The sequence below is a fragment of the Salvelinus sp. IW2-2015 genome, linkage group LG8, assembly GCF_002910315.2.
Source record: "Salvelinus sp. IW2-2015 linkage group LG8, ASM291031v2, whole genome shotgun sequence".
NCBI lineage: Eukaryota > Metazoa > Chordata > Actinopteri > Salmoniformes > Salmonidae > Salvelinus > Salvelinus sp. IW2-2015.
In genome coordinates, this window is record NC_036848.1 from 23,187,169 (window position 1) to 23,204,122 (window position 16,954).

A 16,954-nucleotide genomic window follows, 5' to 3' on the forward strand; every position below is an offset into this window, starting at 1 on the left:
CAGTAGCAGGCTTTGTGCCTATGGTTGGTGAATGAGACTCCACCTTACTCGGTCTCGATATGTTCTCCATTTTACAGTAGGCTGATTATGACGGGGGCCTGGGGAATAGTGCCGGATGGTCAGGTATTCTCACCTCTGCACAACAACAATAACAACAACAGCCCTCCCCTTCTGCTCATTCAATCATCGGGACAATTAAAACAAACATCCGCCCACTTAAGGTCAGACATCTTTTCGAGACAGGAGGTCTGCCATTGGCACATTCAGACTTTCAGATTCTTAATTTAGAGTCCGATAGTAAACAGGAAACACAATCTTGAATCCGGAAAATAATGCCGGAATTATTCCACACAGATCGGTGACCTCGTTGTATCTGTATATTAAAGGGAACCTGTTGATTGTTCCACAGTAATGATGGATAGGAATGGAAAAACATGCTTTCGGAGAGAAGCACCTATTTCCTCCACTCCTTCCGATTACACACGTCACTGGAATTATGGAATTCAAGTTGAACTATTAATAATACAAGTTAACAAATCAGGAAAGCCTAGTCATTTRCAGACCACAAGGGCATCACCAGTATCGTCATTGCTGACCAAATCCAAGCATAGATGGAATTCTTTTTATCAGACGGGTTTCCTGTTAACTTCCAAGTGCTTCCTGTGTCAGGGCAGATGTGGTTGTATTGCGGTTCTTTGACTCACTCTGCTCCCGGGAGGTGCCAATCTTGCAGATCCCCACTGGTCCATCAGGAAGACCTCCACTGGCCCATCAGGCAGACCGTTACTGGCCTACACTCACGTCACCACAACAGACCGCATCCTGCGACGGCATTTTGGGGAAATCTCCAACTCTCTCGTCATTAGCTTTATTTCAACATTACAAGCTTTTCTTCACGCAAACATAATTAAAGATAATACGATTGCAAATGTTTTGATCTTTATTGCCAAGTTTGTGTCGACTCATACATTCTTATGTTAATAACTCGGGACGTTTTAACGATTTGTAAATCCACAAGCAGTCCATTTCCGCAGCCAGATGCACCTGGATCCCCGCAAGTATGCACAAGCTCACTCAATATAAAAACAGACAAATCCCTACTGATATTCGGCAGTAAATTTAAAAAAAGCATCTTAATACAGTCATCCCAAAAGGCATAGAAATGAGTCCTAAAACACGGAACATGTAAAAATTGGAGTATGATGGAATGTGGGAATTATACGCCCAACCCCAGACTGAGCAGGGAATATGCTATTTCCMAAAATGTCAGTCATTGTGCAACTTCAGGAAAAAACATCATGTTTTCTGGTAAAGTGGTAATGAGAGCACCTGTATGGGAGAATGCATGCCTTGGACTGATTCTTCAAATTAATTAACTCAAAAACAAAACAAAAAAATGTATTAATTAAGGCAACAACAAAAAAAAAGTAAAGGCTGATGGGAAAATATCTTTAGGCTTGGCCTCAGTCATCAGCCAGCCCCGAGGCGAGAGGACTACTACACACATAAAGTGAAGGTTTCAAGTGCTGTATGTAAAAATGGAAGGTGCTCCTGTTATTGGCTCTCAAGTGGGTGGCGCGGACATGCTGGCCCCTGGGACAGAGGGGCTTCAAGAGACAAAGGCTGGGCTATGTGAGGTTTAGGGCGGGGCCTTGGGGGCCRTTCTCAGTTCTCTACAGCAGTAAAGTCCCTTTTTTCGTGACAGCACATGGTTGTGACCAAGGGCACAGCATCCATCATGTGTCACTGTTCCCCCTTTAGTGACTCTCTAGCACTGTAGGCCACCAGTGCTAGAGAGTCACCATATATCAACCACCATATATCAACTAACATATTATAGCAAACGTGGTTTGTGTTTGAATGACTGAAAGGTCAAATAATGAGCTACGCTTTCCAATTTATGAACTATTTTCTATATGGTGTTAACCATTTCCCTGTTCGATCGCTAACATTGATTGTTCAGTCACATTTTGACTGCAGCCTCTGTATTCTGCTGAAAAGGGTGGACCTAAGCAAACCTGAAAAAACAATGTGAAGGGTTGGGTAAGGGTGAAATTATGTAGATATTTCTGATCAGAACAAATATGTTTTTACCCCCCCAAAAATATACATATCCTTTTTGGAAATCAACCAGCTGTATTTGTATGTATWATGGATCCTCATTAGCTGGTGCCAAGGCAGCAGGTACTGTTCTTGGGGTCCAGCAAAATTAAGGCAATTATACCATTTTAAAAACATGACAATAAATTCACAACAGATTTCACAACACATTACGTGTGTGCCCTCAGGCCCCTAATCTACTACCACATACTGTATCTATAACACAAATCCATGTGTACGTGTGTGTATAGTGCATATGTTATCGTGTGTGTGTGTATGTCAAGGGTGGCAGGCAAGCCTGRAGGAGTGGGCCCACTCCAGGACCGAGGAGTGGACAGAGTCAGGAACAAACATCCAGTTATCTGGGCCCGCCTGGGTTCGGCTGGGAACGCTGCTCCTCACGGACCTACTTCCCTATTCCCCAGCTGAGTGCCATTGCCAGGCACGAGGTGGGAAGGATGGTCTCGGGGCCCGAGGGTGTAGCCGCGGGGCTATAGCGGTGTGACAGCGCATCCGGCTTGATATTCTTGGATCCCGGTCGGTAGGAGAGGGAGAAGTTCAACTGGGTGAAAAGCAGGGCCCACCTAGCTTGCCTGGAATTGAGACACTTGGCGGTGCGGAGATACTCCAGGTTCTTGTGATCCGTCCACACAATGAACGAATGTTCCGCCCCCTCCAACCAGTGTCTCCACTCCTCCAACTCCATCTTCACCGCGAGAAGATCACGATTTCCCACATCGTAATTCCTCTTGAGGCAATGGGAGAAGAAGGGGCAGGGATGTAAGTTGAGGTCCAGGTCAAAACGGGACAGGACCGTCCCCACTCTGACATCCGAATCATCGGCCCCCACCACGAACTGACGGGACGGGTCAGGATGAACCAATATGGGAGCTGTGGTGAAGTGGTGCTTGAGGTCCCGGAACACCCGGTCAGCAGCTGGGGACCACGTGAACGGAACCTTGGGGAGAGGTGAGTGCAGAAAGGGGGGAAGCCAGGGAGCTGTGGCCCCAGATAAAGCGGCGATAGAAGTTGGCAAATCCCAGGAAACATTGCACTGCACTCTAGACGTAGGCTGGGGCCAATCCACCACCGTTCTCACCTTCCCGAGATCCATCTGTACATTCCCTGCAGCGATGATGTAACTAAGGAAGGGGAGGGAATTTGCATTTCTCCACTTTCAAGAAAATCTGGTTCTCCAGGAGGTGCTGGAGGACCTGTCGGATGTGGAGCACATGTTCTTGGGCTGAGTGGAGAAAACGAGGATGTCGTCAAGGTAGACGAAGACGAACCGGTTCAACATGTCGCGGAGAACATCATTGAACAGGGCCTGTAACACTGCTGATGCTTTGGTAAGGCCAAATGGCATGACCAGATATTTGTAGTGACAGCTGGCCGTGTTGAAGGCAGTCTTCCACACATACCTCTTCCGTTTCTGCACCAGGTGGTAGGCGTTCCACAGGTCCAACTTGGAGAAAACGGTGGCCCCCTGGAGCGGCTCGAAGGCCGAGGCGATGAGTGGTACCGGGTAGCGGTTCTTCACTGTGATGTCATCGATGAACAGGCGCAGAGTTTTGTCCTTCTCCACAAAGAAGAACCCTGCGTCGGCAGGGGAGGCARAAGGACAGATACACCCTGCAGTCAAGACTCAGGAGAAGACCCAGATGCAGACAGTTTCGAAGTAACAAAAGTTTATTTCCAAAACAGGGGAGCAGGCAAAGAACAGGTCAAGGGCAGGCAGAGGTCAGTAGTCCAGAGCAGAGTCCGAAAGGWACAGAACGACAGGCAGGGTCAKGGCAGGCAGAATGGTCAAAAACCGGGAAAGCTCGAAAACAGGAACTAGAGAAAGAAAGGAGCATGGGAAAAACCGCTGGTAGGCTTGACAAAACAAAATGAACTGGCAACAAACAAACAGAGAACACAGGTATAAATACACTGRGGATAATGAGGAAGATGGATGACACCTGAAGGGGGTGGAGACAAGCACAAAGACAGGTGAATACAGATCAGGGTGTGACAGTGTATGCATGTGTCTGTGCCTATGTTTGTGTTGCTTCACAGTMCCCATTGTTMCTTAAGGTGCATTGTTATCAGTTTTTTTATATCTAATTTTACTGCTTGCATGAGTTACTTGATGTGGGAAAAATGTCCATGTAGTCATGGCTCCATGTAGTACTGTGTGCCTCCCATAGTCTGTTCTGGACTTGGGGACTGTGAAGAGACCTCTGGTGGCATGTCTTGTAAGTATAGTTTGTCAGTATAGTGACAAACTATACTTATTGCTCCAATGGCGATAGTGAAACAGGTTRCATTCAACATGATGTGACAAACTATTCCTCCTATCTATGGACAAAGCTGATAAGAGTACTTGTTACAGTTGTAGTGGTCGCACGGATAGTTCTCACAATTCAGTACCAGAAATGCAACCTTTCCTGTTTACCGTCTAATAAACAAATGAAAAAACAAGTGTACTTATTTCAGAGCCTTACAGGGAGGGTAGCTTTCTGGTTGCTTTGTTCACCAAAGAATATAACATTGGAAATGAAACCAAACAAATTACTCAGAGTCAGTGAAACAAACAACAAGAGATTGGATCAAGCCAATGAGTCTGCTAAGTTTTTCCTAAGGGTACTCCCAATGTCGCGGACATTGACTTGAAATAYCGCAAAACATTTAACGCCATGCCCTTAGTCTCTAAGGACTGGAGTTTTAGACAGAGAATAAGGGAAGGGAGCTACATTCAAAGACTACTTTATCAACAAGAGCATGTGGTTGGTTATTATGATAAACCTGGACACCCCCCACCACTCCTCCTTTCCTACCCCCGCCTGCCTTTCCTTCCCTCTCCTTCTTTAGTGGGAGGGTCGATGTATGTGTGTGTGGGGGGCAACATTGTGGGTGGGGTGGCCCCCTTTTCCAGGACCCACAGAGTCAATGATACATAAGCCACATGAGCGACTGGGCTCCTGTTATCCAAGGCAAACAGAGGACTTGCACACACACACAGCCAGACAGACCTGCATCGAACTGCAAGCTGACTCCCAGCACATTCACAGCTCTACTGAACTTGGCACTGGCTGCCGTGTTCTCCGAGAAGGGAAAAAAAAACTGCACACCTCCGTGGGAGAGCTCAGATAAAGACGTGCCTTCAGTCTTGGAGTGGCGTTGTCACACACTGATATACAAATACGCATTTAGACACACACACACATACAGAAATACACACACGCACCAGGCAGGCAGGCAGCCAGACACACACACACACAAACACACGCACACACCAGGGTGCATACAGAGGCACGCGCACACTCACTCTTACACACACACAGAGAGAGAAGCAAACAGTCTTGCTCTCTCCCTCTCTCTCTCTCTCTCCCTTGCTCGCTCAGTCGCTCTCTCTGCCTCTCTCCCTCCCTCCCATCCACACACACACACACCACTACAGTATATCAGCTAGCGACTACCGGAGAGCCAGAGGGGAGTGCAGAAATGAATGTGAAGATCCTGACGCTGGTGATTGTGCTCTTGGTGTCTCTGCTGTGTTCTGCCAGTGCTGGTGAGTACAGGGCTCGCTCGGGCTTCTGCCTGTAGCCTCCCTATGCTTTCTATTTTCTCCCTCGTTATCGGCCATAAGGCTCGGCTAAGGCAGYTGTAGTTGATCAGTTACCCAGTGTGATTAGCCTTGTGTGCCACTAAAAGGGAAGGAATATCTGTTCAGCACCTGACTGTGTACAGTACTGCAGTGCAGTGGTTTCCATGTTATTGTTGCTGGGGCTGTATTTTGTATTGAAGTGTATAAGGTGCTCTAGGTCATATGCTTTTCACTTGATTCAGCTTGAGGGACAGCAGAGATTGTGGCTCATATGAAATATTTAGGGGCTTTTATTGATGGTCATTGCTGTCTATGCTGAGTGCTGTGGCTGAGTGTTGTCAAGGCTGTGTTGCTATATGACTGTTGTGACTGTTATGAAATGGACAGTGGACATGGCATGGCACATGTACTGCAAGGTAGTGTGGGGAAATAAATCAACCATAGCTGGTAGAGGCATAACTGGTTGTACAATCCTAATTCCACCTGACTAAATGCATTTATAATGTATTAGTGTATTGTTTTTAACCACATTATAGCAACAGCATGCCTGTTCCCGTGGTAATCCAATGCTCTGATTCATTTGGTGTGCTGTTGATGAGGATTGTATTTAGAATGTCTATGGGGGAGGCACATAATCCTAGATGCATGGTTGGATGGTCTCTTGAGGAGCTCAATTTGTGCTCCTTTGTCACAGTACATTTCCGTAAAGTGCTGCCGCAGCTCTGGAGCCATTGTGTTGGACTCGGGTGTGAAATGAGAATCCCTGTGCGTACAAATTACAACAAGCCACAACGAACGTGGAGCATAGTGTCTAGAGGTATTTCTCAGTGGTGGCTCATGGGAGTAGGAGCCTTTAGTGATGTGGGAGGGGTGGGGGGGTCAGTTAGCTGACCATTGGCCAGCCTGCAGATGTGGTGCAGGTAACAGTGGTGTGTGAAAACACAACAGTGGGTCTTGTGTCAATGCTTCTAGCTACCTCTCTGAGGATTGACATCTATCTATTAACCACTGCTGGTCGGCACGTGCGTGTACATAATTGTGTATCTGTGTATATCTACTTGTATTATGTGCCTGACTGTACATGCATCTGTGAGGTGTACTGGCCACACTTGGCGTATAAAACTACAAGGTGCAGCAGTGAGACGCTCATCGTCTCCCATGCTTCCGAGCGTTGCATTCATTACGGCGTGTGACGTGCTATTTTTGTCTCGGCCACACGAGTACATGGGAAGCAATTATCCTGCATTATACGGTCAGTGTCGTTTTTTTCACAGCCCCTGCGTGTGTCTGACCATGTTCCACGCCCGAGAGCTCAGCACCGCCCTACACTTCCCCTTCCCTGTGCTCTGATGACGGAGGAAAAGAAGCTGTGTGGGCTCAAAAATTCTTATTCAAATGTCTTTCAGGACATGCTGCCTGTATCTGCTCTTTCTCCTTGCCTGTTTCCCTGGCTGGTACTGTAGTATTGTCTACATTGAGAGGGAGAAAGGGGAGGCTACTGTATAGCAGCGTTAGTGGGTGTGGGGAGAGATGGATGCTGCTAGTTCGAGCTGGAGTCTGTGTCTGTGCCTGTGCAGCACCAGCCTCTGCTATATGCGCTGTGCTGTCGCGGGAAGGTGTCGGGAGAAGGTTCTGTGTGTAGGAAGTGGGTGTGAAGCCTTTCATCTCGAGACAAATGCTTTTTCCAGTTCACCAGGAGTTTTCCCGGGTTATCTGTTTTCAGGYGTGTGTGTGTGTAGTCTGAAGCACTGGCATGGTCAGGCAGAGAAAGGGTGGGGACCTGTGTGTGTATGTGACTGCTTGTGTGCCTGTGTGTGTGTGTTTGGCAGTCAGAGCTCATGGTGCAACAGGCGACAGAACCTCAATCTAACACTCCCCTCCGGCAGTCCTTCGGTGTCACTGAGTAGATTCAGTAGCACTACAGTGGCCTTGCTGGTTCTATATCACCATCCCTGAACAGCATACCGTACCTCAATTACCCATCTTCAAAAAGGCACAGTCTACCTTGAAAGCAAGAGAGAGCAGGCAAAGCCTCAGATGTGGTATTCATGATTCATTCTGAAGGCGATCACTTGTCTTCCTCCCCCTCTAACTCTTAAGGGCTGGTATGTAAACAATCCGTATTGTGGAAACAGTCTGGCCTCTCAGGCCTGTCAGCCGAGATATCAAAACCCCATCTTTCACAGGCACGGAAACACCCCGCCCAATCCTAAATGCAGAGAGTTGCACAGGAGGAAAACAACAGATGCTGACACACACACACACACACACCACCACACCACACACACACACACACACACACACACACACACAACATCACACACACACACACACACACACACACACACACACACAAAAGGCACAATGCTTCTGAGGTGTGTGATGTTAGAGGCCTGGTTGACTCCGGGTTGAGTCAGGCACATTTGAACAGGTGAGGTGGTTGGTGGTTTTGTGAGGTGGGCATGATAGGGGGGCTCCTCTTACTGGAATTATATATGGGAGAAATCATCTGCCTTACAGTAGGGAGGCAATTTCCCGTGAGCTGTCAGCAATGCTATTATTCCGTGTTAAACTTTGATGTATTGTCGGTTCTCGGGATTCGGCACCAGCATAGTYCCAATTCAGCTGCACCTGTGGTGCGTTCTGGGTCAGGGAGAGCCACAGAGAGGCCGGAGAAAATAAATACAGGCCCTCATTAAGGCACCTACATCCATACAATGTTTCTTTTCAACAATAAAAAAAGGGAAAAGGGAGGCGGCGAGGAAAAGCCAGGATATTTGGTGAAACAACATCAATGGGACCTATGCTAACAGTACCCAGGAAGCCTTAAATCATAATCCCAGCTCCTTCACACTGGCTCTGGTAATGTAAAGAGTTTTTTTGTGTCCGCTGTTGCTGCAGTGATTATATGGGCCGTAGAGAGAACAAAAACAGGAAAACTTTTCCAGATGTCCTGCAATAACATAATAATGGTGGGCAAACATTTGCGACAGAGTGGGCGCAGTAGTTAGGTTATTAGGGGATTATGGRGAATCATTCAGAGGGTCTTTGAGGCACGGGGGCTAGCTTAGTTGGGCGAGTGAGTGGCAGCTGGGTTTGTCTTGTTCTCTCCCACACACACAGATACACATGAAGAATAACACATTGTGAATAACCTGGATTTCCTCTCTGCGCAACGCTGGCAGAGAATCAGAGCCAAACCATCAGTTTCAAGATAGGACAGCTAGTCTGAGAGACACGACACAGACACTCACGGCTCTGTCTCTTTACAGAGGCAACCAGACATGCTCAATAGACAGCAAGAATGTTTGACCATTGGCTACAGTATGGTGCATGGTGGCAATCCTGAATGGACACATCATGTAGGCCTAGTTTCATTCTTCAACCCCCAAATCAGGAAGAGCTAATTATTTTATTAGCAACCTCTACTAACTGCTAACTACTTGTTGCACTCTGCCATGTAAATGAATGACAAACATGGAGAAATCGAAATAAAGTCCTAAATCCCTAGTAAAAACCCATAGCCTGCGATTTACTGTATTGAAAAAACAGTCTGGTCTTGTTGACTTCAATAATAAAGTCTTGGGACTTTATTAATGTTGTTTGTGATAAGCCACTTTAWACTGTACATTGGTATAACTCCCACTCACCGTGGACTTCATATAAACCGTCCACAATTGCGTTAGAGGAGAGGGAAGAGATTTGGGGGGGAAAWCGTCAATTGGTAGGCTCCAAGACGTTAGCATATGCGACTGCTGAGGCGCTGTAATGTAATTCAGAAATCCTTTGAATGAATAAATCAACTCACTTAGAACATCGGTCAGAAGTGTAGGCCTATGCATAAGGAGAAAGACACAGGGAGCGAAAAATWGAAAAAAAGAAAGGAAAGACAGAGAGAGAGCGGCCATCTTGGAGCACAAGGGTCGTTTAAGCTTTCAGTGGCGAGGGGAGCGCCATGCACGACACTGAAATATTAAAAAGCCTCTAAAAACTTCACAGCTGGTGGTCTCACTTGCCTTCCCAAATTTCTGCAGGTGGACGAACAAGAGCAATAAAAGGTGGCATGCAACGGTAGTAAAACAATTAGTCTTGAAACGCTCTCTGCCTCTGCCTGACCCTGAATCCATTATGTGGCCCTAGCTGTTCCGGAGTCGGGCCTTAGTCTGTCTCCCTCATATGAGAGCTATGAGAATGCTGCCCTGGGGCAGATGGTTGGGGTTACTCACCATGCTAGCCAGGCCTCTTCTGAGCACCACCAGATCCCTATCCCCAGGCCCAGGTTACTCCCATTCTCGCACCCAATAGCTTAATCAAAGCCAGATATTTTCAAAACCTGTGCTAGCTCCACCAGGGGCTCAATATTAACGTGATTTATGACTCCCTGTTCAAACATTAAGTGTTACATTTAAAGTGGGTGTCAATTGTGATACGATCGGAGTGGACATTTTTATTAACAGCACACCAAAAAMMCCTGAATAAATATTCTGGAGTCGTTGGAATGAATGAATGGAGCTTTAATTACTTACACGGTCAATTTACRCAAAACATGGAATGGGAAAATATTACTCTTGAACAGTGGTGGTCACAGATATCATTTCCCATMATTTCTTGTGGCCAAACATTGTTTTGTTTCATCTCGTTCTTTCATGACAGATATCCATWATTCAATGCATGGAAATATAGGAGCAGCTGGACATCACTTTAGAATGAGGTAAAACAGAAAGAGAGTGGAATGAAAATATAACCAATGTATCCCTATTAATGCTAAAACCACGTACAGTACATTCATTACGGACACCTGGTCCAAAGCAAGACACAGCTGGCACTTGTTAGGGACTGTTATAGATAAGGAGGACTGGGGAGATTCATGCGAACTCTGAAGTAGTGGATCATACATTGGAACGATGGGCCATGCAAAGGGGGCTTAGCAGAGTTTGGGAACACTTACCAGTGCCCCCACCGTGTTTAGTCTTACCTCCCAGGCCCTAGACCACAGGATATCCTTATTTCGGCTATACCTCTTTATTCTCTCAAAGACACACATACAAAGTCAAGGTGGTGGAGGTGTACCTCATTTCTCTCCCCACCCCTCCCRATTTAAATTAAATGCATGGAACTAGAAACCATTAGATCACTTTCCCTTCCTATACCCAAGTGGGCTACACGTGGAATCATTCATTCATGAAACAATACGTTATTCATGGCGGGAGGAAGTTGCCATTGTGCGTAGTTTGTTAACTAATGATATTTTACTATTTCACGCATGCAGAAGAGAGAGAGAGCTCCAACGTGGGTCAATCAGCCTGTGACTGATAGGTGGAATCTCTCAATATGTTTCCTAATGGCTATATTTGGTGTAGGGCTGGACCTCCCACAGTGCCTCTTTCTCGATCTCATTTACTGATGAGGAGAGAGAAAGGTTCCCTCCTTTCTTTGCTGGCCCCTGACCATGAACAGATGTTTGTGAAAGGGKAAAACAAGAAGTGGGATTCATAACCATATATCTCGATCAGGCAGAACGTCGAGTCAAGTAGCAGCGGAACATCTCACGGATGCTTCAGGACAAACACACACAGGTTAGCATGTGCAGTACATTTGTCAACAAAACGCCGTAAGAAGCTTATATATTTCAGTTTTATGTGACACAATGTGACCCAGGGGACAGGTATCTGACAGGTATACCACAGTTTGTATATAAAACCCTTTCAGAAAAGCATTACCCCTTGACTCGAACGTTTATACTAATGTTGTTATAAATGCAGGTGGCATAAGTCCTGCTACTACTAGGATGTCTGCCAGTCAGGTAAGAGTAGCTGACTTGGCTGTTCACCTATGTGTGCGTTTGCTGTTTACCTAACCATGACGTCAAAATGCCCTCATTAGCTGAGAAACAGCCTTATGCAATGTTGATGCTATTTTCCTTTAAATCCTACCCTATGGGAGAAGCACTGATCCCTAAAGTAGCAGAGCTGCAGTGAACCTTTGGCGTCTCACATACACAACTCCCCTATAACATGGGAGAGGGCACGTCAGTTCACAGCAGGGGGGYAGTGATGACACAAGAGAGGGGAGGGGCTAGAGCTGGTGCTTCACATTTGATTAGCGTGCCCATGGAAACGGGCGGTTGGAGGATCCCTCTGCCCTTGCCACGCTGTTTCTGGAGATTAAGGCGACACCCACCTCACCTCCTCGCTGATTAGTCTACACACCGACCGATGTGCTGGGCCTCAGCCCACTACTGCTTACTGGAATATCCAGGTCTAAAAYGCCATTCGCCTATTGTTACCTCCAGCCTCCTACTTGGGGTGTTAAATCCTCTTTCAGACAGCAGGCTGCTACCGTCCTGGAAGCCAGTTCAGGGAGAAATCTCTCTTCAAATGCTATGCATGACCGGCTCTCTGGTTTTGCCTGTATTTAAAAGACTCTAAAATGCAGTAAACTCCTAGCCATAGATTCACACCAATCCATTGAGTTGGATGGTGGATGAATGAAAGCAGCCAGGCGGTCCAGTGGTGGACTCCATTGCTTCATTAGTTGGCCCTTCAGCGTCGCTGCCGCCGCCCGAGGCCCTTTGAACACGCAGAGCTCTGATCATAGCTACCAGAGCAGGCTGCCCAGTCTCACACCTCATCACGAAACACTCTCACTAATTTGGGAGCATGTGTAGTTCACTCAAAGGGCTGCAACTTCACAGCCGACATAGGGGGTAAGGTCATGCTCAAAGGGACATCTGCAGAAACAGAGCGGTCTGCCAAATCTGTTCAAATTTTTCTGAGCCCTCAACTTAAGTGAGCGATAGTTAGCGTAGTTTAGAAAGGGGGTTACGTTAGAGCTGGGAATATGCAGCGGGCGCTATGTTTAATGCACTTCCGTTTCCTCTAGGGAGTGGTTAGGGACAAAGCCAGCCTTCATTTCACCCCCACAACCCATTATTACCACAGACAAGTACCACAATACTACATATCAAACAGGGCCGAGCAGCAGTGGAACACACTGCTTGGAACACTCTGCTCGCCATGAAAGCAAAGGGCTGACACACACATACAGGACCCAAGCCCTCTCGCCCAGGGGAAACAGTTGAAAAAAAATAAGCTGCCCAGTCAGGTTAATTATGCGCTGAAATTTGTAAACTGGGAAACCTGATCCATTCCAACTGACAATGTCATTCTTTTTGCTCCCTGAGTGCCTTTCACAGTGGCTGCCATGGTAACGTGGGTCTGAAAGTCCGCTAGGGAATGGCACCAGTTTCTGCCAAGGCCCAGAGTTACTGGTAGGCATGCGATTAGCAGCACACTGACAGACTCCGGCTTCAACAGGCAGAACATTTCCAAATGGGGGTTCTGAATGCTGAACAGGGCAGGGGTGTCTGCTTCTTCCACTGCATTTCCATATCTGAGGTAGTGATAGATGCAAAGGCGAAAGCTAGACTAGCAGACGGCTAGCAAATCCACCACCATACTTTAGCAGCATCAGCAGAAGCTTTGCTCATGCTAGGGCTAAAATAGCGATGCGAGGAAAACGGTATGATTAACATGTCTCATTTCTGCCTAAATATTCTTGATCCCCTCATATACTCCTGGAGGGTGCATCCCTGGGCACAGTATGTGTGGTGTGTCTGTGTGTGTCTGTGTGTGTCTGGGTCTGTGGGTTAGTGTGTCTGTGGGAGTACTAAACACACAGGGAATCACTGGCTGCAGGTCCATGCCTTGTTTTAGTGAATGAGGGAAGCATGTGATGGAGACAGTGTGGGCTCACTCCTCTTACCGTACGTCACACTAATAACCATAGCTACACTCACTAGGGTATTTACTCTTACTCTCACGCAAACACATCCCTAGCAGTGTTACCCATAAGGATCACCCAGGCAAATGCACGGAATTAGGTACAAAGCAAACTGTCTCAATGTTCTGTATATACAGCTACAGACTATGTATATACAATGATGTGTATAAAATGCTGCAGATGATGTTAATGGTATTACATACATATATTACATACATATAAACTGCTATCGCTCTTCCCTCGGCTAAGTGGACTACCATGAAACAGTGTCTGTTCTGCCGGGCTTATTACTTCCACGGAAAAGGGACATGCTGTACTGTAAGCTGCACTGAACCATGGTCCTCTGGCTCAGTAGGTTTTGAACAGAAAATGTATCTCTGTCTGAATCAATGGAGCTCATTATCACGTCCCCGTCACCTGTGACATGAGGCACTTAGCCGTTGCCAGCATCAAATAGGAGCCTGATGATGCCCCATGGTAGATGTGGCATCAAGCGGCGAGGCACTGGGCTAGGCACTGGAGCCAGTGTTTTACCAAGCAAGGATGCTGGTTCTCTTCTTTTCTGTTCTTTCCTGTTCTCTCCTCTACCTTCTGGTCCCTCCCCTTCTCATCTCTTCTGTTCTCCTCTCCTCTTTCTTCCACTCTCTTCTCTCCTGTTCTCTCATTGTCCTCCACCCTCATCTCTCGCCATGGTTACTACAGAGCAGAGCCCAGTTCCAGTCCGATGCTCTCGTTTCCACTCTATGGCAGCTGCTTGTTTACACATCAAGGGCCTCTCAGGCTGCCTCATCCTCTGCTTCGTGGAAGGATAGAACGGAGAGCAAGATGTAGGGTGTGGAGGAGCAGGAGGAAGGAGGGATGGAGGGACAGATGAAGAAAGAGAGAAAACAGAGAAAGAGGGATTGTTTTCCAATCGCTCTGTGAACCGTGAAAGATAATCGATGAGACAGTGCACTGATTTATAATCAGTTTAGCTGAGCAATGAGCAAAGACTATTCCAGTTAAGAAACAGATAAGATTAGTTGAAACGATGTATTAGTTCGCTTTTACGCACAGAAAATGAAACACTGCAAGGATTCAATTTCAGTGCGACACGCTTGAGGAACCTTGTTGATTCTGTATCAATCCATAAATAACCAGTTCAACCTTCTCACCTGTTGCTGGTTTACTCATGGACCTGGAAAGAGAGAAAATGTCATATTTCCTGGCGACCGAGTTAAGTCTAAAGCCATTGGTAAATGTACAAGACCAGAGATATGTTATGTGGGCCTCTTGGCATCCTACACAAATCAGCTTTTCTCTACAAAAGAAACAGTGCTCCTCATTCTCCATTCCCTGTGTGCTTCCTCCATCGGCGTGCCACGTCTCAGCAATGTGATATCCAATTTACCCATGCGGCTATCGATCGATAGACTTGGCACCAGACAGCAGGCATCCATTTCTCCCTACTACTCCCCTCTCTCTCTCTGACAGAACGGCGAGCGCTGGGAGACGTACAACTCTGCCCGGGTGATGGGGCTGCAGGGGCATTGACAGGGAAGGGCTGTCAGAAACGCTGTGTATCGGCCGGTTCTGAAATGAGATAAAGTGAAAAAGGCAACGTAATGGATGGCACCTGAGGAGTGTGGTGAAACAAAGGAAGGGGAACTAGATAGCAGTCGACTGGCGATCTATCATTAAGCCTGGAAGCAGGCCAGTTTGTGACACAGCTCTGCTTCTCTCAGTCTTGCTCTCGCTCTCTTTCTCCCTCTCTCTCACCACTTCCCTCTCAGATAGGTCTGGAGAGGCAGCAGCGGTAGCTGCAATATTTCCGGCATTCCAGAAATTCCCTATTAATTCGAGTTTACTTAGGGAATTACCAGAAGGGGGAGAAATGCCTGAGTTTGGTTGTGATGAGGGCCTGGGCTCTGGGGTCAGATGTTGAGATAAGGAGGAGTGGTATCGTGAGAAATATSTCATCTCTGCCATATTGCTTCCTTACCCGCTTATCATGTTTGTGGGAATCCCACAGTGGGAAAATATCAAATGGAATGCTACATATGCTGGATCCAATTTCACAGCAATACGATAGTATAGTGGGTTTTGTTTATGGAGATGAAATGTGCATTAACAAATTATTACTTTGAGTTGGGCCTCAATTACAAGGTCTTATGTCATTTGGATGGCTGCCTTCTCATCCCATCTATCCAGATATGGCTAAAGATACATGCCTGGAACTGGAAGTTGCTATATCATGTCTGGCTCAGCTTGATACCTTCTCTCCTGGTGGGAAGAGTCAATCCATAACTGCCAGTCTTATCACTGGGCCCTGGCTTATTTTTAGAAGCTTTCATTACACCTTTCTTTCCTGTGGCCAGACGGGCGGTAGGGCTGAGATCTGTCAGGAGATGTGCTCCCCTCAGAGCCCAGAGTTGAGCAGCAGCTGACAGCTCGCCGTGGCAGGAAACATCTACATTGTCTCATTACAGACCCGGTTAATGACAGACTGAGCCGCCCAGAGCAAGTGATGAGTTGTGTTCAGCACAGGCGGCCCAGGTGTAATTACAGTGTGTGTGTGTGTGTGTGTGTGTGTGTGTGTGCATATGTCAAAGTGCCAGTTCCAACAGCACAGCCTTCACACATCAGCCGTAGTGGGGGGATGCTGTTTTAGATGCTGAAATACGCAACAGAGCCTTTTCCCCGGTGCAAATGAATTAGCCCACTGTTTCCTGCAAATATGCTATATGTGCCCAGAAGAAGATTAGCCCAGGAAATTAAACTTCAGACGTCTGGCATTTCATGGGGATATACATGGAAAACATTTTTTTTTAATTACATTTGCCTTCTGGTACAATAACAGTAATTCACCATTGTGTAAAACCATTCAAATCGTGGCGCTGTCTCGATTTCCTGATTCTAATGCTATTCTAAACTGTTTAGAACATGATCAATGAATATCAAGTGTCAAAACATGGTGGGGGTTCAACCAATGTACATGATATGTGTGCTGATACGTGTGCTTTCACTGTGATGGCATGTGGATAATGAATTCAATTCAGGCAAAAGCTGTTCCCCATTCAAATGAGTTTACCTTGTCAGCTGGAGAAGGGGTCCGCATGTGTGCAGCGGAGAGATGTTAATTAAACCCTAGTCTGAAAGCTCCTTAACAGAAAATGAGGATCCACCATCCACCACCCCATTGACACCCCTTGCTAGTTTATTCATCAGCCTCAGTTTCTCCAGTTGTGTTTTGCTGTGCTGGATACAGGAAGCAGACATGGGGAGACAGGAATGGTCTCCAGACACTTTCCATAAACCTWGTCAATTAGGAGAATCACTAGAGGCTAACGTAATCATGACTTTGACAACTGCTCTATTGCAGCCCTTAAGTATCTCCGCTCCTTTTCCCACCTGTACGGGAGGATGTGGATGATTGTCCAGTTTTAGGAGAAGACATAAAACCTAAAAGGAAGGTTCTTCCCAGGAGAATTCTAAAAATGGTGC

General features: G+C 46.7%; 1 protein-coding gene across 1 annotated transcript in view; it reads left to right on the forward strand.

Annotated features, from left to right (window-relative positions):
- Positions 1-5,045: 5,045 nt before the first annotated feature.
- Positions 5,046-16,954, forward strand: part of apln (apelin) — a 28,727-nt gene continuing 16,818 nt past the window's right edge. The window contains exon 1 of the mRNA XM_023992771.2: positions 5,046-5,653. Within this exon, the coding sequence (XP_023848539.1) occupies positions 5,587-5,653 (67 nt within the window). The 5' untranslated portion in view covers positions 5,046-5,586. The remainder of the gene's footprint in view (positions 5,654-16,954) is intronic.